Source organism: Dromiciops gliroides, chromosome 1, assembly GCF_019393635.1.
Source record: "Dromiciops gliroides isolate mDroGli1 chromosome 1, mDroGli1.pri, whole genome shotgun sequence".
Taxonomy (NCBI): domain Eukaryota; kingdom Metazoa; phylum Chordata; class Mammalia; order Microbiotheria; family Microbiotheriidae; genus Dromiciops; species Dromiciops gliroides.
The window spans coordinates 262187106-262210556 of NC_057861.1; the positions used below are offsets into that span (position 1 = coordinate 262187106).

A 23451-nucleotide genomic window follows, 5' to 3' on the forward strand; every position below is an offset into this window, starting at 1 on the left:
CTAGTGACATGGATAAATCAATAAATGCCCTAAAATTTACAACTGATATAAAGCTAAGAGAGAAAAAGAGCATTTTGGGTGACAGAATCATTCCCCCCCACAAAAGAAAACCAAACAAACTAGATAGGCTGATAGGCCAAAATGAATAAGAAGAAATATAATAGAGACAAATGGAAATTCTTACACTTAGGTTCAAAAAATCAACTTCATAGTAAAAAGATGAAGGAAATATGATATAATTGTTCATCTTAAAAAAACAAGTTGCCTATCCAAGATACCTGTCAAATGGATGAAATGATATTGAGATTTTGCACAATATTTTGTTTGGACCTTTCTTTTGTAATTTATTTTCCCTTCTCCTTTGTATTTTTACTATCATTTATGTTCAGGGTAGTTCAAAATTTTTCATCTATTAGAAGGCTTTAAAACAGGCATAGTGTCCTGGACTAAAGAGGTGATATTCCTTTACTGTGTCCTGGTCTGTTCATAATTCCAATAAAGTGTTTCTTTCTGTGAAAAAAAAAAAAGAAATCCAATGAAAAGCTACAGTAAATTACTTCTCTACAAGGGCAATAGAAAAGGACACTAACAGTATAGTCAATGCCAGTGAAAGCTAAAGACAGTGTGGCTGAAACAGTGCAGAGAAATTTATAGCTTTCAAGGCTCTCTATCCAGGTTGAAGGTTCCCCACCAAACGCCCAAGGATGGTCAGAAACTTTGGAAGCTACAGGGAGCGATAGAGCACCAGGCAAAGACCCACTATCAGTCTTCAGACCAGTGCACCCCAGGCCCAGGGACTCTTTGGTTCATTATATTCTGTCTTGAGAAACCAGCAATGACCCTGAAAATCTAGCACTCAACCTTAAAGATCCAGAAAAGTCTGCCTCCAGAAGAGGAAGATCAGCATCTGTGGTCCCAGATAGAACAAAGCTGACTAATCCACCCTAAAACACAACAGGGGATGGAGCTTAGTCCTACCCAAAGCTCAACTTCAAGAAGTACAGCTCAAGAAATGAGTGAACAAAAGAAAACACTAACCAGTTAAAAAAAATTTTATAGATGTAGAAATGCCCCCCAAAAGAAGGATCAAGGAACTCCATAACAATGATAAGCAAAGACTTGAGGGGGGGAAATGGATTCTCCGCAAGGACTACATGAATACTTGGAAGAAATGAAGCAAGAGATTTTTAAAAAAGAAATAAAATATTTGGAAGAAAGAATTGGAAGGAGAATAAGTAGCTTAGAACAAAAAGTGGTAAATCTTGCTAAATAAATGGATGCTTGAAAACTAGAATAACTCAAACAGAAATCAGTTACTTCACTAGAGAGCTAAAAATATTAGAAAAAAACTTTAAAATTTGATTAAATAAAAGAAAATGTGAGTCATCTGACACTAATTTGTCTGTAAAACAGAAAAAGGAGAAATAATTTAAAGATCATTGTATTCCCTGAAATGCATAACCAAAAGAAAAAAAAGGCAAAACATTATACTTCAAGAAATCATTAGTGAAAAATGCCCAGATCTATTAGCACCATAGACCAGAAGAAAAGGAAAGATAGACTACACCAACCATCTCCTGAAAGAAACCCAAAAGGAAAAGTCCAAGAAATCTCAAACTCAAAATCCAGAGCTCACATGGCAAAGAAAAAATACTGGAGGTAATCACAAGAAAGCTGATGCCAAAGCTTCCATTCACCCATAATTTTAGATATTTTTCATAAAGTTCTGGAATGATTTACCTTTTCCATAGTTCAAGTCTGAGATTCTTATCATACACTTCAAAGTCTTCTAATAGGACACACCAGACTACCATCTCAACAATACATTTCTGTTGAATTGAATTCAAATGTTTTCACTGAATCCTCTAAGGACACCAACTCAATGTCTCCTCTTATTGCTCATCCCACATCCACCTTTGATCCTTCATTTCTTTTTGTTTGTATATTTAGCATTTTATTTTTCCCCAATTACATGTAAAAACAATTTTCAACATCCATTTTTAAAACTTTCTGTTCCAAATTCTCTCCCTTCCTCCCTCCCCTTACCCCCGCTTGAGAAGTCAGTCAATCCAATATGTCATACATTTCCATATTAACCATTTGATCCTTTATTTCAACAATTTATTTCAATAAACATCCTTTATCAAAGTAGGGCCACAAACAAAATACAGGACCTTGCCTATGGTAAACATTCAATAAATGTGTTGGTTGACCCCTCCCTACAGCCAGAGCCACCACTTCCATCTGTCTGTTAAGCCACCTTTTTTTTCACTGTTTAAATAACTTCTGGGAAATTCTATCACTTTATGAACCCTGAATTTTTTATGAAGAACCGCACCCACCCTCTCCAAAGTAGGGCCATTCAACCTTTTCCAAAGTAAGGTGATATAAAAATGTGGTGCCTTGCCCATAGTAAATATTCAATAAATGCATTACATGTGTCTGCCAAGACACCTCTCTTACACTGTTTAAATAGCTTATGAATTTCTCCTGGACACAAATGTTTTATAAAATCTTCCTGTTTTGGTTACTGAAGAGTTGACAGTTTGCCTTCATCTTTCTCAGCTTTGATATAGAATTCTCATAAATTAATCAACAATAAATTAGCAAGCATTTATTTAGCACCTACTATGTATACCTGGGAATACAAATTCAAAAAAAATGAAATAATCCATACTTACAAGGAGCTTATATTCTAACAGGGGAGATGGTACAAATATCAGTATATGCAGAATAAATTTTGAAAATACAAATAAATGTAAAGTAGTTAAATCAAAGGTACTTTAGAAGAGAGGGAACTAGCTGTTGAGGGAACAGGGAAAGTTTTATATTAGAAGGTAGTGACAGAGCTGTGCCTTGAAGGAAAGGGGTAGTTTTAGGAGGTAGAGGGAAGGAGGAAATGTTTTGCAGGTTTAGGGTATGAGAAATATAGAGCATCAAAGAACAGAGAGAAAACCAATCTATCCGTATCACAGAACAAGATTTGAAAAATAGTTTGGGGCCAGGTTGTGAAGGGCTTTAAATGCTAAACAGAGAGATGAAGTGTGTGTGTGTGTGTGTGTGTGTGTGTGTGTGTGTGTGTGTGTGTGTGTGAAGCAGTAAGGAGTCACTGAAGTTTACTAAGTAAAGGGGAAATTGACATGATCAGGTCTGGGCTTAAGGAGAATCACTTGGGTAGCTATATGGAGAATGGGCTGAAATGGAGAGAGACTTGATTCAGGGAGACCAATTAAAGAGTCCATTGCAAATCATCCAGGTGAGAGATGATGAGGGCCTCAACTAAGGTGGTAGTAGTGTGAGTAGAGAAAGGGGGGTGGATAAGAGAGATGTTGTGAAGCTTTCACAGCTGATTGTATATGAGGGGAGTGAGAGGGAGATTTATGAATTGGAGAAGAATGGTGGTGTCTTTGACAGAAAAGGGGAATTCCGAAAGAGTAGCTGATTTGGGGAAAGACATAATAAGTTCTGTTATGGAGATGTTGAGCATGAGATATCTACAGGACATCCAGTTTGAAATGTCCAGTAGGTGAATTGAAGTTCAAGGGAGAGACTTGACTGAATCTGTGAGTTACTGACATAGATAATAATTAAATAAATGAAAACTGATAAGGGCGCCAAAAGAAAGTGTTGAGGATAGAAAAGGGTCTAGGACATAGATTACCTTGGAGTACATGCACCTTGAAGAGATGTGATTTGGATTACAAAGCCAGCAAAGAAGACTAAGGAGCAATTAGATAGACAGGAGAATCAGGGGAAAGTAGTGTCATGAAAACTCAGAAAGGAGAATATCTAGGAAGAAAGGAGTCATCAATAACATCAAATGCAGCAGATAAGTCAGATGCAAAATGGGGAAAAGGTCATCAGATTTGTCCATTGACAGACTGTTGGTAACTTTAGTGTCTCATAAACCCATAATCAACTTTCTGGGAATATTGTGTATTGGGAAAGAAGGGAAGTATTCTGTGTGGAATGGTTGATAATTCAAACAAGTAGTATTTCCCTAGATTGGTAATCATTTATGTTAAAGTGTTATAAAACATGAATCATTCTTGAAGCTAATTGCATTTAAGTAAATGGAGATATTAAGAAACAGTATGATAGGTGATAGCAGGAAGGCCTTAGAATCAGCAAGACCTGGATGGATTCCAGCCCCACCTCTGATACATATTAGCTGTGTGATCAGAGGCAAGTCATTTAACACCTCAGGCAAATCTATACAACTTCAAGTTACAGATGGGTTGTCAACTTGCCTTGGTACAAGGAATTTATGTGTCAAGAGTTCCCTACATTGATGAAATTTCCAGACTAGATGCATCTTCCTCCATTATTAATTTCTATTTGTTCATATATTTGGCAATTGCGAGTTTACATACAACATGAAGAGTTTAGAGTTTCTTTTTTTTTAATTTTTTTTTCTTAGTGAGGCAATTGGGGTTAAGTGACTTGGCCAGGGTCACACAGCTAGTAAGTGTTAAGTGTCTGAGGTCAAATTTGAACTCAGGTCCTCCTGATTCCAGGGCCAGTGCTCTATCCACTGCGCCACCTAGCTGCCTCTAGAGTTTCTTTTAATTCAGTAAGGTTCTTTCACTTTCTCTGTAGCACCAGGATTTTTGTAGTGCTACAAAAGTACTAGTCTAGGGGTCAGGAACTTTGAATTCTAGACTTGGCACTGTAGCTAAAGCACTATGTAACCTCACGAAAGTCATTTAATTATCGGGCCTCAGTTTACTGAGCATAATAATTATGGGTTTAGATTTTATGACTTCTAAGTTTCCTTCCAACTTATTATGACTCAAGAAAGTCCAGCTTACATTTGGGACATAATTTGTGATTTCCTCTGACACAAAGGCAACTATTGAACAGTCCCTTCAGGTCACTGAGATTTCCTCAGCTTGTATGGTCGTTGGTATGGAAAGAATTGGTGTTATAACCCTTAACAGAAGACACTTATTACTGTACTGTTCTCTCCTCATTTTGGGGCTCTGAGTATCCTGTAATTTTGGGATACTCTCTTCCACTCCAATATCACATAAAGTGGTCCACCTGTCAGCAATAAGTCATCTTAAATTTGCTTAGGTTCTATCAAGCTTTTATCCCCCAGGCAAAAGATTTTATCTATGCAATGGGCAAAACAGGTTCATCCTTAGACTGCTGTTTTATATTAAGCTTCTTATTTTCATTATCACTTTCGCAGCCCATGGGATCAGAGCGGATGGAGATGCGTAAACGGCAGATGTCAGTGCCTCAGGAGACAACAGACTGTACTCCAGGCCAACACGAAGTGGGGAATAGGGCATCTAATGCCTGTTGCTTCTGTTGGTGCTGTTGCTGTAGCTGTTCATGGTATGTTTTTTTCAGTTTTTTAACTCACACCCCTTGGGTTGTAGCACCTCAGAACAGAACAAATTCATATGGCTTAGTTTAATTAAATAAGTCTTTATTAAACACCTGGTACATGCCTAACTGGTGCTAGCTGTGATGACGGATACCAAAGAAATAGATTACAAGATTCTTACCATTAAAAAGGCTTACCAAAAAAAGAGCTTACATTCTATATCAACATGTAGGGAGATAAAATTTACATATGGGAAACAACTGAAGAACAAAGTGAGATCAGATACAATCAAATGCAAAAATCTTGTTATAAACATGAAGTGCCAGGTGAGGACAGGAAATGAAGAAACAGATCAGTGTGCCCTGGAGTTGGCAAAGAAGATTTCATGGAGCAAAGAGAATGTCAAAGACTATGTTTCTCTCTCATTAAAAGTAATTCAGAAGGAAATTATATAAAATGGGGAGAGAAAAGCACACAAGATTTATAATAAAGAGCCTTACATTGGGGTATGCTGTGTCAATGATAGAGACGTATAGTCTTAGTTAGAATGTTGGGCAGAATTATGCAGAATCTTTTTTGTTGCCGTTAAAGGTCTGGAGAAATTGCAGACCATATGCCAGAATTAGAGGGAAATTAAGTTGAACTTTGAAATCCTGAATGTGGTGTTGTGCTAATAAGATTTTTGCAAGCTTTTTAGGTATTAAGTAGATACAAAGCAGTTACATATAATTACTGAATATTCCTCATCTCATTCAATTTACTAGGGTCCAATTTATAGCACCATCATGGAGGATCTTAAAGATTACTTAGACTAACCCTCATGTTATAGAGGAGGAAATAGGCCCAAAGAGATAAAGTGACTTTCCCAAGGCCATACATTGGAATCCAGATCTGCTATGCTCCAACCTAACCAAAATTACTGTGTGAATATTCTGGTGGTGTGAAGTCTGAGGCAGATTTGAAATATGAATAAATCTAAAATTTTTAAATGGCTAGAAGATGTGATGTTCTTCAATTAGTTCATATACATAATGTTATGGTTCTAAAGATATTATTTCATGAAATATCACATTACTTAATATTGCATTTGCAAATCCCTTATAATAACTCCAAAACTTCAAAGAGTAGAGTTGAATGAATGTCAAACCAAAAGATAGGCTGAGCAAAAGTGTAGAATTTCATTTATTTATAAATTAAATAAGCCTAACAGAATGTTCTTATAGAATAATGGGAATCTGAGAAAAAAATCTTATTCTATTGTGTTTTTCCCATGCACCACTTCATGGGAAAAAACATTAATATTTATGATATATCTAATGGAGAAAAGACATTTTCTTGAAAATGTCAGTGGCACATCAACATAATAGATGCTTCTTCACAGTCTAGTCTTTCTTATAAAATGTTAGCACTTATTTGAAAAGCAAACCAGGAGAACCTGAAAATATTTTTCGATCAAAATGTTGAGAATGAAAAAAATAAGGCATGATGTAACCCAACAAAGCACCTATCACCAACCCTTATACCTAATTTCTCTTTTTTAAAAAATCTCTTTGTGAGAATGTTTTCAAAGGTGCTTTTGATTAAATATATATATATATATATATATACATATATATATATATATACACGAGAGGGGCAGCTAGGTGATGCATTGGATAAAGCACAAGCCCTGGAGTCAGGAGGACCTGAGTTCAAATCTGGCCTCAGACACTTGACACTTACTAGCTGTGTGACCCTGGACAAGTCACTTAACCCCAATTGCCTCACCAAAAAATATATATATATATGTATGTATGTATGTGTGTGTGTGTGTATATATATATATGTGTGTGTGTTTATGTGTGTATGTGTGTATATAATGTATATATGTGTGTGTGTGTATATATATATATATATATATATATATGAGAAGGGAAACCATTTGCAAGTGATTCTCCATAAACCACATCTTTACAATTACACAAATGACTGAAAGATACAGGGAATACAAGATACCCCTCTTGCTTATTATTTGCTGATTAGAGACTGGCAGTCAACATGCACCTACTATATGCCAGGCACTGTGGCAACCAATGGAGATACAAAGAAAGTCCCTTCAAGGAGTACACATCCTAATGGGGGAGACAATATACAAACAGCTACATACATACAAACAAGATACACACAGGAATGCACACAATGTAACCTTAAAGGTTCTCTTCCATCCACACATGTGTTAAGATTATATATACAAGGGGCAGCTAGGTGGCACAATGGATAGAGCACTGGCCATGGAGTCAGGAGAACCAGAGTTCAAATCCAGCTTCAGACACCTAACATTTACTAGCTGTGTGACCCTGGGTAAATCACTTAATCCCAATTGCCTCACCAAAATATTTTTAAAAATTAAATAAATATATATTATATATACAAGACTCCTTGATTAATGGAACAACAGGGGGCAGCTAGGTGGCGCAGTGGATAAAGCACCGACCCTGGATTCAGGAGGACCTGAGTTCAAATCCAGCCTCAGACACTTAACACTTACTAGCTGTGTGACCCTGGCTAAGTCACTTAACCCTCATTGCCCTACCAAAAAAAAAAAAAGATTAATGGAACAACAGCAAAAACAATTTTCTGATTATTCAATTCAAACAAGGCATAAAACAAGGGTCTGTATACTCACCAAATTAACAAATGTGGAGTCCAAATAAAAGAAGAATTCCTTAAAGGCAAGGCCCTCCCATTCTTATGTTTGCAGATTATATTGTGCTGATTGTATTATGTAACAGAAGATTAAAGGGCCTCTTTAGTGAGATCCATGATTACTCAAAAGAGATCTATTGGAAAAGCTATATATGAAATACTAAGAGATGAAAAAACCCTGTTGTCCATATTATGGCAATTGGATGACCATAATAAAGAGTTGGTCCATCAGAAAAAAAAAATATATATATATATACACATAATATATTATATTTTTTTCACTCTCATTTTGCATTATTCCTTTTTACACATTGGACCTTCTAGCTAAAGTGACCTATTTGTACTTCCCTGAATTTAGCATTTTATCTCCTGCCTCTTGACCATTGCCCTACTGCTTTCTCACTGTTGCCTCTCAGAACCATTACCTTTCTTCATAGTTAAACTCAGGTACAACCTCCTCCTCAGACTTCCCTGACCTGCTCAACCCTCTCATCACCACCACCACCACCACTACCATCACCTTGGTTTCTAAGTGCTTTCTCCTGCTTCAAATTATCTTGCACTTACCTGTAAGCACTGTATCCCTCTAGTAAAATATAAGCTCAGGGAAGCTAGATGGCGCAGTGGAAGACTTGAGTTAAAATCCAGCTTCAGACACTATATATATATATATATATATATATATATATATATATATATATATATATATATATATATATATATATATATATATATATATACACACACACACACATACATACATATATATATATATATATATATAAAAGCTCTGGGATCAGTTTTTCATTTTTGTCTTTGTAGCCTGACTCCCTAATACTGATGATAAATACTTCTTTAACCAAATTGAATGAAGCCCAGAATTGGATAGGAAGAAGAGAGATGATGGAATTGCAGATGAGAAATTGCCCAGTGCTAGTAATGAGCCAAATCAGAGCCTCAGTGCAAAAATCCATGTTTTAAATATTTATGTTCTCCCAGTGGTATTTGTATGGTTGCAAATCTTGTAATATAATAATATCCAAAAATAAGAGGTGTAGTCGACTAAAGGAGAATACATACATATAGTAGGCACAAGTAAGAAATGGCATGGGGGCAACTAGGTGGCGCAATGGATAAAGCACTGGCCCTGGATTCAGGAAGACCTGAGTTCAAATCCAGCCTTGGACACTTGACACTTACTAGCTGTGTGACCCTGGGCAAGTCACTTAACCCCCATTGCCCTACCAAAAAAAAAAAAAAAAACAGGGGCAGCTAGGTAGCACAGAGGATAGAGCACCAGCCCTGGATTCAGGAGTACCTGAGTTCAAATCCGGCCTCAGACCCTTTGACACTTACTAGCTGTGTGACCCTGGGCAAGTCACTTAATCCCAATTGCCTCACCAAAAAAAAAGAAAAGAAAAGAAAAAGAAAATACAGGCCAGCATGTGGTGGTAAAAATAACAGTTGGGATGGCCCAAGTGCTGCACTGGACCTACAAAATGTAAAAAGACCTGGAGGAATACCTCCAACACATTAACTTTCTTCTCTGCAGAAGATCTATGGAAAAGCATAGACAGTAACCACACAAGTTGAGAAAGCAAGGAAGGATTGCATCCTGATAGAAGGGAGAGGGGAGAGCTATGGAGATGATGTCACAAATCCATTGAGGTATCAGGGCATGCCAAGTGGAATACTGTCCTTGCAAAGGGAGAATGCACTGGATTTTTAATAACCACTTGACACTTGGCATTTTACTCTTTGTAAAACTCCTTATAATATCAAAAACCTTTTGTAAACCTTGTCTTATTTATTTTCACATATTTGCACCACTAGCCTCCACCCTACAACCTAATACAATGCTCTGTATATAATAGATACTTTTAAAATATTTGTTGAACTGAGTAATTGAGTACTTTTCTTTTCACTCTATCTCAAATGTAGCCTTCCTCTTTGTCTACACCCTCACTTTCTTTTAATGAGACCCAAACCATCCTTGTTCTCTCTCCTCTCCTTTGCCACCTACATATCTGTCACCCAGTCCTGCTTCTTCTCAGCAATATTTTTCAAATCCACCCCTTCCATTTAATTGCCACAGACACAATCTAGTTGAAAACCTTTTAGCTGTTCTTACTGCCTCTAGCCTCTTTCCTCACTATCCTACACAAAAGAGTTAGAAATAAGAGAGTGGGTGGTGAGGACAAGGGGCCATGGAGATCAGGTTACTTTTGCAAGAAACTTAGTAGTACAGAGAAAAAAATGAGGTAATAGCTAGATGAGAACAGAAGGACTAAGGGAAATTTTGTTTTGTTTTAAAGGATGAAGGAGAAAAGGTTATTTTATAAAGCTGGGGGAAAGCCCATAAAGAGGACATGATTAAACATGTATAAGCAGGAATGATTGTTGAATCAAGGTCCTAGAGTCAGTGGGGATTAGGAATCAAGGGCACGATTAGAGGAATTTGTCTTAGCAAGTAGTAGGGACACCTCTTCTTATCCTCTTTTTCTGTGAACAGAGGCAAGGGAAGTAGGTAGTGATGCTAGAAAGTTTTGAAGAATAAAAGAGTTAAGGAAGCAGTCTTAATTATCTCAAAGACACAGGCTGTCATCTGCTTTAAATGTGAAGCATTGGGGGCGGGGCAGATAGGTGACGCAGTAGATAAAGCACCGGCCCTGGATTCAGGAGGACCTGAGTTCAAATCCAACCTCAGACACTTGACACTTACTAGCTGTGTGACCCTGGGCAAGTCACTTAACCCTCATTGCCCCACCAAAAAAAAATGTGAAGAATGGGCATGTAAGTTGGGTATTTAAGGAAAAATGACAAGGTAGAGAAAGACCACTATAGGTTCCCTTACACCAGTACAATATCTTGGCCATGGTCATTATTCTTTTCTTTCTTCACTGACCACTACCCAGCAAAGGTACAGAGGAAATAAGATTGTCAGGAAGCAGCATATCTATATCTATACACACACATATGTGTATGCATATGCAATATATGCAATATATGGTATATTTGTATATTGTATTATATATTTGTGTGTGTATATATACACACATTTGTGTGATGAAAATGCCTTAATAATTTATACCAATTTTAAGTCAAATTTGCAACTCTTCAACAGTCTCTTCAAGATTAAACAAACATATTGGGAACACAAGATGGACGGGATTATTTCTCTTTGTCTGACCAATCCTATTGCTGAGCAATCAAAGATCTGATGACAGGTAGGCACTCATTCCTCAGTGTAAAGAATTAATTGTTATTTGAGGTTTTATGCCTCGGCCTGCACTGGCCCAGGGCTTCGCAAACCGAATGGTGCTCCACCCACTGGTTGTAGCCATGAGGTTTGCAGAGCCCCCGGCCAGTGCACGCCGAGGCATAAAAACCTCAAATAACAATTAATTCTTTACATCAGGAAGAAAAACCAAGGCTCTTTTTGTCATTATGAGTCAATAAAAATTTGATTATTTAGAATCACAGAATCTCACAGTTGGAAGTGGCAATACTAAGTGCCATTTTGGTTCCAAAGAATTTCAATCACATACCTGAAAAGGCATCTGCTCTACAGCATACCTGCCAAGCCTCTCTTTGAAGATCTCCACTGAGGGGAGCCTATTATTTCTCAAGACAGTCAGTTCCATTACTACTCAGTTTTAATTCTGGACAGCTAGGAAAAGTTTCCTTATATCAACCTAAATTTGCTTCTTTGTCATTTCTTCCCCATTTCTCCTAGTTCTGGACTCTGTGGCCAAGCAGAACATAACTGATTCTTCTTCCCCATAACAGCCCTTCAAATACTTGAAGACAGTTATGTTACCCATAAGCCTTTTCTTCTCCAGCTCAAATACACCAGTTTCTTCAACCGATTGAAAAAAATGTTAATTCTTTAAAGAGTCTGAATAAACAAAAAATCTATTTTCCAGTTGTTCAGCTCAATTCAACCCTTCATATGCATGTAGATATTGAAAACAGTAAGCTGTTTAGTTTACTCACTTGAATTTCAAAATAACTCAGCTTTTATGACAGTTAAAAATCTGGTTTGATTTAACCCTAATTCCATATCTATGCCAATTTCAAGGTCTGGGAATTCAGCCCAGGCTTTAAAAAGGGCAGATCTTTAATTTTCAAACTCACTCATTTTCTAAGAACAACTGTCTCTAGATACTATAAAATATGAAATAAAATAACATGACTGAAATTAAATGTCTATAATGGTCTTGATTTATGGAGGAACTTTCTTTTAAAAATAACAAAGTTCTTGGCAAAGAAAAATTGTGAACAGAAATAGGTTTCGAACCAAGATATACAATCTAAAACTTTCCTATAAAATGAGAAATATGGGGCGGCTAGGTGGCGCAGTGGATAAAGCACCGGCCCTGAAGTCAGGAGTACCTGAGTTCAAATCTGGCCTCAGACACTTAACACTTACTAGCTGTGTGACCCTGGGCAAGTCACCTAACCCCAATTGCCTCACTAAAAAAAGAAATGCAAAAAAAATGAGAAATATGATGGGGCCCATTTTTTAAAGTCCTGTATTAATAGGTATTGCTACCTATGGAGAATACTCCTGCTATCTTGTTCATTGCTAGAAAAGAAATAAAGCCCTCCTTTGTAACAGGTGCATTCATGTCAGAGGGACTGCCTGCTAAAACAGACTACTTTTGGTTGAGTATGGGTTTTGTTTTTTTTTTCATTTAAAAAAAATTTTGGTGGGGTAAATCAGGGGTTAAGTGACTTGCCCAGGGTCACACAGCTAGTAAGTGTCAAGTGTCTGAGGTCAAATTTGAACTCAGATCCTCCTGAATCCAGGGCCAGTGCTTTATCCCCTGTGCCACCTAGCTGCCCCTAAAACAGACTACTTTTGTTATAAGAAGTTATAGACTACTAGTATCTTCCCCACAGCCAAAGGTAGTAACAAATTTGAAGTACTATTGTTCTCTATAATCAATATTTCCATGAATGTCACTAATCTATCATGCCCCAGGAGCTTTGAGAAGACCTTCTATTTACTTGAGCATTTAGCACAACACCTTATACATAATTAGGTAACTTAATAACTGTTTCTTGCTCTGGAAGGCAGAGTTCCCGACAGATGACTATTAAATCTCCCATTTTGTTTTCTGGAGTAGACCTGTCCTTAGCTTATCTCTGATACCTAGCTCTTAACAGGAACTAGGTATATATTTACTCATATTTTTGTAAATGAAAAATTCACTCACCCTAACATAGCAGCCTCTTTCTGAGATATTTCTCCATAGCCCTCAGAAAAACAGACAATAATTTATCTACGTACATACATCATCATCCTTTGTAAGAACCCTAAGGAGTCTCCAAAGGCTACCTGTGCTCCTTCACTCATATGTATGCATCTGAGAGTGCACACACACACACACACACACACACACACACACACACACACACACAATCACCAATAAACAATTCTCTAGCATCTCTATGCTAATCTCAAGTAATCTTCCAAGTAATCCAAGTCCACCCTTCCCCTGGGCCAAGTTTTGTCTGAGGTCCAAACTACTGAACTGATATCAGTAAGGAGTCTGATTAACTCTACCCCCAAGAACAGCAGAATAATAATATAATTATGTGTGAAACTATCTTAATGGTGAAAGCCATATGATTCATCAACATGTTCTTTTGAAGTATGCTGTGAAAAGATGTTGTCTTAGTTACAGCAGAGCTATTTTGCAAGGAAATGTATTATTCTGACATAATGAGAACTTAAACATCTTGTTCCAATGAAAACTTTCTTATATATTCGATATGTCTGTTTCCAAAAGTTATTCTCTAAAGGAATTTCATCATCTTTAGAAGAAGGGAAACAGTGATTTGAGTGGGAGGAGATAACTAAAGGGAAGGGAATCTGTGGAATTGAACCTGGCAACATTTAGGGTAGTAAAGGGAAGAAGGAAAAAGGAAGGCGAGAAGTGTTAGCATACATCACCAACAGAAATTTCAAACTTCTTGAGGCTCTAATGGTTTCAAATTTTATCCTAGATATTGTTCCTAAATTGCTCTCCCCACCCCCACCTTCTCCCTTCTCTTTACTAATCCTCAGCCCCTTAGTCCTCAACCAAGAGAATATTGTTTGTTGACAATCTAGGACTCCAAATTTACTGAATAAAATCTGTAATGTTGGAGAATGTGTCACTAGACCAGTCGGAACACTGAAACAATATGCTCACATCATTGTATTTTGCCTCCCTAATCTCCATTTTCTTTTTCCTGTATAAATACTGAATAGACATACAAGTAAAGATGGAGAACAAAATGCAATCTCTGTTTCCTTATGCAGACAACGGGCATTATATGAACCTTTCTTGAAATAGTGTCATGTTATAAATGACTGCATGGAAAGATAATTCCAAAGCTTAAGTGCTGCCTTTATTATACGTTTTTATATGGTTACAATTCAACCTTTTGGGAATCTTGTATCAGTCTCTGCCATTTCCCCCTCTACTTTCTCTTTTTGTTTTAACCTGCTGAGCAGTTTTATATCCTACTGTGTAAAAGAAGGCAAAGAAGGACTCATGAAATATTGATGCTAAAGAAATCATAATACCAGTCAGCCAGGTGCCTCTATACCTTTCCTTTTATCTGCCACCATCTCAGAAAACTTCCTTCCTCCAGTTACCTAAGGACAAAAAGTCAAGAGTTCTTGCATTTTAATAAGAACAAAACTGATATTACTGTAATATACACATAAAACAACTTTGTCAAAATAACACTAAGAGCTTCTAGGTCAGTTCTGTAACAAGTGCAATATTTATCAATCAAATATGGTGAAAACAGGTTGGAATCATTTTCAGTAGTCTATAAGATTATAATAGTGGGGTGAAATCAAAATATAATTAGTTGAAAAGGTTCATTTATGAACTATGTATAAGTAAGCAACCATACACTCACTTAATTGGAGGCAATACTATGAAGTAGATAGTATTCTGCATCTAGAGTTACAAAGACTGGATTCAAATCCTGTCTGCAACATACTAGCTGTGTAACCACAGGCAGGTGACTTTCTGTTAATGTGTTTCAAGGAACTCCATAGGACATATCTACTAAAATCATAGAAGGGGAAGGTTGAAACACAACCATATACTAGGCTGCCTCCTTAAAGATGTTAGGAGTGTGACCATGTAAAAATGAAAACAGAATGTAGGCATAAAAGGATACATTAACAGTTTTAGTACTTATTGACCATACTATACAATCTAGCACTGAGTAATATACTGTTCTATTCTTTAGTGTTTTTTTCAGAAGGTTTTTTTTTTTCCTTCTTTAGCTTAGATTAGAAATTCCTCAAAGGAAAGGAATGTCTTCAAATTTTTTTTAAACCTTGAGTGGCTAGCACAGTGGTAGGCATAAATCAAAAAACTAATTCTTAACAAACCGTATTTCATAAAACCATCTGTGAAAGAGATGCTAAAGAAACTGGAAGATAAACTAAACTTGTGAAATTCATATATTGCTGCTTCTATGTTCATGATATAGAGAGAAAATTCACTGTGTAACTGATAATTCTTTAGTTTTCACAATTTTCTGGCCAATATACTTTTAGTCATTCAGTCAATAAGCATTTATTAAGCACTTCCCATGTGTCAGATACCATGCTAAGCATTTTGATTGTTAGGAAGGTAAAAAATCAAGTACCTACTATAATCTATAATTACTCAACTCCAAAGTCTCTCTTTATGCACAGCAAATTGGCAAGGATGATAATGTTGGAATGGTTGTAGAAAGACAAACATGTTAATGAACTTTTGGTGGCTTTTCAACCATTCTGGAAAGCAATTTAGAATTACGTTAGGAAAGTGATTAAATTGTCCATACCTTTGATGCAGAAACCTTACTTCTAAACATATTCTACAAAGAATACAATAAAAAAGAAAGATCTCATATTCTCCAAAATATAGAAGTTTTTGTAGTAGCTAAGAATTAGAAATATTGTATATGTCCACTAACTGAGGAATAGCTAAAGAATTTGGTCTATAAATGTAATGGAATATTCCTGTATATAAAAAGTGATGAATATGATAAATACAGAAAAGCAGAGAAAGATGAACAGTATATGAATTGATGCAAAGTGAAGTAAGCAGAACCAGGAAAACTATTGTTTTATTGTTGTAATAACAACTACCATTTAAATAGCACCTGCTATGGACCAGGAACTATGCTATGTTCTTTACAAATACCTCATTTAATCCTCACAACAGTGTGTGAGACCAGATTTGAACTCAGATCTTCCTGCTCCAGGACCAGCACTCTAACCCTGAGCTACCTAGCTACCTATAAAAAACTGTATACACAATGATTATAAAACATGAATATAAACTTATAATTAGTCAATTTATCCTACAATGTTATTAAGGTTCCACATTTTATTAATGCTGAGTTTCCATTTTAATCTAGTCTGCCTGGAGAAAGAAAAATCTTAAAAGAAATTTTTTGAAGAAAGGGAGGAATTCTGCTTTAGAAGCCTGAAATTCTTTTATAGATAGTACTAAAGAAAATTGTATGGATATAGGTTTATCTGAATTTGACTTGTGAACATGTTGTTCCTTACAGTCTTACTGTTAGGAACCAAGAAGATGAAAGAGCAAGGAGGGCTTCCTATGAACTCAGAGGAGAAGGACTTCCAACCTGTGAAGAAAGGTAAAAATTTAACATTTAGATAGGCCATATTAAAGTACCAGAAAAATTCACAAGGGTATGATTATGGCATACAGAAGCTAGAAGTTACATTATTCCTTTTATTTTTCTGAAATACATGTAAAGATAGTTTTCAACATTCATTTTTTTTTTTTTTTTAGTGAGGCAATTGGGGTTGACTTGCCCAGGGTCACACAGCTAGTAAGTGTTAAGTGTCTGAGGCCGGATTTGAACTCGGGTACTCCTGAATCCAGGGCCAGTGCTCAACATTCATTGTTTAAATAAGATTTTGAGTTTCAATTTTTTTTCTTTCTCCCTCCCATCCCTCCACAAGACAGCAATCAATCTGATATAGGCTATACATTTTACTTTAATTTTTCAAATTCAATTTTAGTTTATTTTCAGTTCCAAATTCTAACCCCACCTCCATTACTGTCTCCCTAATCTACTTTCTGAGTCCATCACCTTTCTATCTGCAGGTAGACAGAACATTTTATCATAAGTCCTCTAGAACTGGGGTTGGTTGCATTGTGTTGGTCAAAATTCCTAAGTTTTTTAAAGTTGTTTTTCTTTACAGTATTGATGTTGTTGTATAAATTGTTCTTCTGGTTCTGCTCATTTCACTTTGCATCAGTTCATATCAGTTTTCTCAGGTTTTTCTGAAATCACCCACTTCATTATTTCTTACAGAACAATAGTACTTTATCACATACTTATACCATAACTTGTTCAGCCATTCCCCAACTGATGGGCCTTCAGTTTCTAATTTACCATGAAAAAAGAGCTGTTACAAATATTTTTGTACATATTGGTCCTTTTCCTCTCTTTTTTTTTTGATCTATAGACTTAATATTGGCATTGATAGGTCAAAGAGTATGCACACTTTAATAGCTTTGGGGACATAGTTCTAATTTGCTTTCCACAAAGGCTGCATTAGTTCACAGCTCCATCAGCAGTATATTAATATATTTCTTATCACATAGTTCTTCCAGCATTTGCCATTTTCCTTTTTGTTAACTTTGCCAATCTGAAGGGTGTGAGGTGGTACCTCAAGAGTAGTTTTAATATGCATTTATCTCATTATTAATGATTTAGAATTTTTTCACATGACTACTGATAACTTGAATTTCTTCCTCTGAAAACTGTCTATTCATATCCTTTGACCATTTAACAACTGAGGAATGGATTTTATTCTTATAAATTTGGCTCAATTCCCTATATATTTTAGAAATGAAATCTTTGGGGCAGCTAGGTGGCACAGTGGATAAAGCACCGGCCCTGGATTCAGGAGGACCTGAGTTCAAATCAGGCCTCAGACACTTTACACTTACTAGAGGTGTGACCCTGGGCAAGTCACTTAACCCCAATTGCCACACCAAAAAAAAAAAAAAAAAAAAGAAATCTTTATCTGGGAAACTTTTCACAAAAATTCTCCACCCCCAATTTCCAATACTCTTCTAATTTTACCTATACTGTTTTGTTTGTTCAAAAACACTTTATTTTATGTAACCAAAACTGTCCACTTTATCTCATGCGAGATGTTATATCTTTGGTGGTCATGAACCCTAAACGCTATCTACAGATCTGACAGATAATTTTTTTCATGCTTCTCTAATTTGTTTATGATGTCATCTTTTATTTTCAAATTGTGTACCCATTTGGAGGTTGTCTTGGTATACAGTGTGAGATATTAATACCTAAATTTTGCCAGACTACTCTCTAGTTTTCCCAAATGTTTTTGTCAAATAATGAGGTCTTTAATGTAGAAATATGCTTGGTGTAATTGTACATATGCAACCTATGTTGGACTGCTTTCTGTCTTGGGGAGGAGGGAGGGAAGGGCGGTAAAGGAAAAATTTGGAACTGAAAATCCAGTGAAAACAAATGTTGAAAACTACCCTTATATGTAATATGTAACTGGAAAATAATAAAATAAAATTTAAAAAAACACACACCAAAAAAATAGTGAGGTTTTGTCCCAATAGCTGGTACCTTTGAGTTTATCAAACACTAGACTACTATGCTCATTTGCCTCTATACATTTTACTTAATCTGCTCAATCTCTCTATTTCCCACCCAGTACCAAATTTTTTTTAAGGATTATGGTTCTGTATTGTGGTGAGTTACGGTAATGTCAGGCTCTACTCTTTCCCTCTTTTTTATGAATTTCTTTAATATTCTTTAACTTTTATCCCTCCAGATAAATTTTCTTATGTTTTATAACAGTATAAAGTAATAATTTTGTAGTTAGTATAACACTACACAAGCCAATTTATTTAGTTAATATTATTCTTTTTATTATATTGTTTCAGCCCTACTGTGAGCAATTATATTTCTCTCATTATTTTGAACTATCTTTATTTATGTAAAGTTTTGTAGTTGTGTTCACATAGACCCTGTGAATATCTTATCAGATAGATTCTAAAGTATTTTATGCTATCTGTAGTTATTTTAAATGGAATTCCATTTTCTATCTTTTCTTGCTAGTTTTTTTTGGTAAGATCAGAAATGCTGATGATTTTTGTGGGTTTCTTTTATATCCTGAAACTTTGATAAAGTTGTTTATTGTTTCAATTAGTTTTTTAGTTGATTCTCTGATATTGACTAGATAATCACATCATCTACAAAAAGTAATAATTTTGGCTCCTCTTTGCTTATGCTTATTTTAGTGCTATATTGAATAGTAATGACAATAAGGGATATCCTTGCTTTACCCCTAATCTCAATGGAAAGGTCTCTAGCTTATCTCCATTACAGATAATGTTAGCTCTCAGTTTTAGATAATGTTTATCAATTTAAGGGAAGTTCCACTTATTCCTATAATTTTTAGTTTTGACAGGAATTGGTATTGTATCTTATCAAAAGCTTTTTCTGTATTGATTGATATAATCATATAAGTTTTGTTGTTTTTTATCATTAATATAGTCTACTGTGTTCATAATTTTTCCTGATATTGAACCAGTCCTGCAATCCTGGTATAAATCCACTCTGGTGACAGTATGTTTAATCTTTACAACATGTTGTAGCTCCTTGCTAAGTTTTTATTTAATTTCTTTTGCATCAATATTTGTTAGGAATATAGGCCTACAGTTTTTCTTCTGTATTTTGAATCTCTCTAGTTTTGGAATAAAGATCATATTTGTATTACGGAAGAAATTTGGTAGCACCCCATTTTTTCCAATTTTTTTTTTTCAAATACTTAATGTAGTATTGTAATTGTCTTTAAATTCACTTGTAAATCCATCTGGTCCTGAAATTTCTGTTTTTGAAAGTTCATTATTGGCATGTTCAATTTTTTTCCTAATGTTACTTAAGCTCTCTATTTCCTATTCTGTTGTTCTGGGAAATTAATATTTTAAAAATATTCATCTATTTCATTTAGATTATCAGTCTTAATAGTGTTTAGTTGAGTGAAGCATTTCCTAATAATTTCTTTTATCCTTCATTGGTTGTGAATTCAGCCCTTTTATTTTTTTATACTGGCAATTTAGTTTTCTTCTTTTGTTTTCTGAAATAAATTTAGCTAATAGCTTATCTATTTTAATGTGGTATTTGGGGAGAGGAGTGTATTGTTGTTGTTGTTTTTAAATAATTCATGGCTTCATTTATTAAGTCAATGGTTCTTTTGCTTTCAATTTTGTTAATCTCACATTTGATTTCAGGGATTTCTATTTTAGTGCTTAATTGGAAGGTTTTAATTTGTTGGGCTTCTGGGTTTTGTTTTTTAGTTGTATGCTCAATTCATTGATCTTTTCTTTCTTTTATTGATAAAAGCATTTAGAAATATAAAGTTTCCCCTAAGTACTGATTTGGCTGCATCCCACAAATTTCAGTATATTGTCTAATTGCTTTCATATTTGTTGAAATTTGAAAATATTTGCTATTTCTATGATTTGTTATTTGGCCCACAATTCTTTAGGATTGTTACTTTGTTTCCAATTACCTTAAAATTTTTGTTTCAAAAACCCTTTATTGTTTGTAATTTTATAGCATTTTAGTCAAGAAGAGATGCATTTAATATTTCTTCTCTTCTCCATTTGTTTGTGAGCTTTTTATGCCTGAATTTTTGTGAAGTTGCCATGCATAGCTGAAAAAGTTATACTTCCTTCAGTTCCCATTCAATATACTCCAGGGCAGCTAGCTGGTGCCCTGGAGAGAGTACTGGCCCTGAAGTCAGAAGTATCTGAGTTCAAATTCAGCCTCAGACTCTAGACACTTATTTGCTGTGTGACCCCAGGCAAGTCACTTAACCCTGATTGCCTCAAAACATCCAAGGCCATCTCCAGTTATCCTGATGGACCCAGATGGCTCTGGAGGAGAGAGTAAGGCTGGTGACTTTATACAGCCCTCTCTCACTTAAATCCAATTCACTGCAAGTCATGACATCACCTCCTGATGTCATGGTCCTCTTTGAGAATGAAGGACAAACAACAACAATGTATTCCAAAGTTCTATCACATCTAACTATTCTAAAATTTAATAATTTCTTTTTTGCTTATTTTCTTTTTGGTTAGACCTATCTTGGCCTAAAAGAGGGTAATTTGAGGTTCTCCAAAACTATAGTTTTGCTCTTTCTTTCTTCCTATGAACCATTTAACTTTTCCTTTAAGAACTTAAATCCTATGCTATTTGGTGCATATATGTTTAGTATTGATGTTAATTCATTGTCTATAGTATCCTTTAGCAAAATGTGATTTTCCTGTTTACTGTTTTTAATTGGGTCTATTTTTGCTTTTGTTTTCTCTGAGATCATGGTTTCTACCCCTGCCTTTTAAAAATTGAGCTTAATATATTCTGCTCTAGCCCCTTATTTTAATTTTGTGTGTATCTTTCTATTTCAAGTGTGTTTCTCGTAAACAGTATATTGTTGGATTCTGGTTTCTAATCCTCTTTTGTCTTATGTGTGAGTTCATCCCATTCACATTTACATTTATGGTCTTATACTTTTTCTTCTCTTGTCTTTGCTGACCCTCTTTAAGAGATGGTTTTGCTTCTGCCTAATCCCACACTTATTCTACCTTCCTTCTTATTCTATCTTCTCCCTTTGCTCCCTTTCTTCCTCTTTCCCTGTGGGTGAAATGTTTTTCTGTCCCCAACTCTCTGTATGGGTATATGCACATATTCTTCTCTCCTGTTGCCAATTCAGATTAGAGTGAGATTCAAGAGTTGCCCATTCTCCTCCACTCCCTCCTCCTTGTCGTACAGACTTCTACAAGATCACCTCATTTATGTGAAAGAATTTCCCCATTCTTCCTCTCCCTTCCTGTTCTCTACTCTTTTCATGCTTCAAAACATAACAGAATAATTCTTAGGCCCTGAGTCTAATTAGACTCCTTATGTGACCTCTGATGATGAGTTTAACTCAGTCTAGTCCTTTATAATTGCTCGATCATATTTGCCTTTTTATTCTTCTCTTCACTCCTGTGTTTATATGTCAAAAATGTTCTACTTAGCACTAATCTTTTTTATCAGGAATATTTAGCGACTTTAATTAAAGGTCTATTTTTTTCTCCTGTAGGATTATATTTGGTTTTGCTGAATAAGTTATTTTTGGTTATAAGCCTAGATCATTTACTTTTTGGAAGAACATATTCCTAGCTATGTGTTCCTTCAAAGTGATGACTGCTAAACCTCATGTCATCCTAACTGTGGCCCCTGGGTACTTTAATTCTTTCTTTCTGGCTGCTTGTAGTATTTTTTTATATTTGACCTAAGAGTTCTATATTTTGACTATAATATTCATGGGAGTTTTCATTTGGTGGATTTCTTTTAGAAGGTAATTGGTGGATTCTTTCCATTTCTACTTTACCCTCTAGTTCTAAGTGATCTGAGTACTTTTTAAATGATTTTTAAAAATATGATATGTATATTCTTTTCTTATTATGGTTTTCAGATCATCCAATACTTCTTAAGTTGTTTCTTCTTGATCTATTTTCTAGGTCAGTTGTTTTTGTCATATCTTATTTTTTTTAACCTTTTGATTTTATTTAATTATATCTTCATGTCTCATGGAGATAGATGGCTTCTATTTCATCGAGGCTAATTTTCAATTTCTCAGGTAAGGTTTTGTACCTCTTGTTCTAAGCTGTGAATACTCTTTTCACATATTTCCTCCATTGCTCTCATAACCCCATTTTTTCCTCCTCACATTTGGTTTTTTAAATCATTTTTCAACTTTTTAAAAAAAGTCTTGCTTTAATTCTTCCAGGAATTCTTGTTGGACTTATGTCCAAGCTGCAAATGTTTTTAAGGTTTTGCTTAAAGATGTTTTCAAGACAATCTCTTCTTTGTCTTGATTGTCCCTGTCACCATAATAGCACTTTATGGTGTGATACTTTGCTTGCTTGTTCATTCTTCCAGCCTACTTCTTGACATAGGACGTTTTTGTTAGTTCCATGCTTTGTGCACTTATGGAAGGTGGGGGGATGTCTGATCCGAGCTTTTGTTCTCTTACATCCTGCTGTTTTCACAACTCAAGCTAGGAGCCTGCAAGTTTTCAGTGCTCCTCTAGTGATGTGATCTGGAATAGGATCTGCTCACTGTCCTCCTTAGTCTAAGCTCTGCAAATTCCTGACTGAGGTATGGGTCTGTTGATTTTTCCTAGTTGGGAGTTTCAGTACACTGCTGCTGGATTTAGCCACTATTAGCCTGTTGGGAGGTTCTGTGAGTTCAGAGCAACTGAACTGCAAGCTCCCCTCTGGTCTGGGAATTCTGTCCTGGGAATTCTACTGCAGGTCTATACCTGGATTACAGTCTAGAAATAA

At 35.6% G+C, this 23451-nt stretch overlaps 1 protein-coding gene across 3 annotated transcripts in view; it reads left to right on the forward strand.

Moving 5' to 3' along the window:
• RGS20 (regulator of G protein signaling 20) overlaps window positions 1-23451 on the forward strand; it is an 89775-nt gene that overhangs the window by 58751 nt on the left and 7573 nt on the right. For 2 of the 3 annotated variants that reach the window (XM_043975485.1, XM_043975483.1), the window contains 2 exons: window positions 5195-5343; window positions 16604-16690. In XM_043975485.1, coding sequence (XP_043831420.1) covers window positions 5198-5343; window positions 16604-16690 — 233 coding nt within the window. In that variant the 5' untranslated portion in view covers window positions 5195-5197. The remainder of the gene's footprint in view (window positions 1-5194; window positions 5344-16603; window positions 16691-23451) is intronic. The other variant, XM_043975484.1, reaches the window with a different exon arrangement.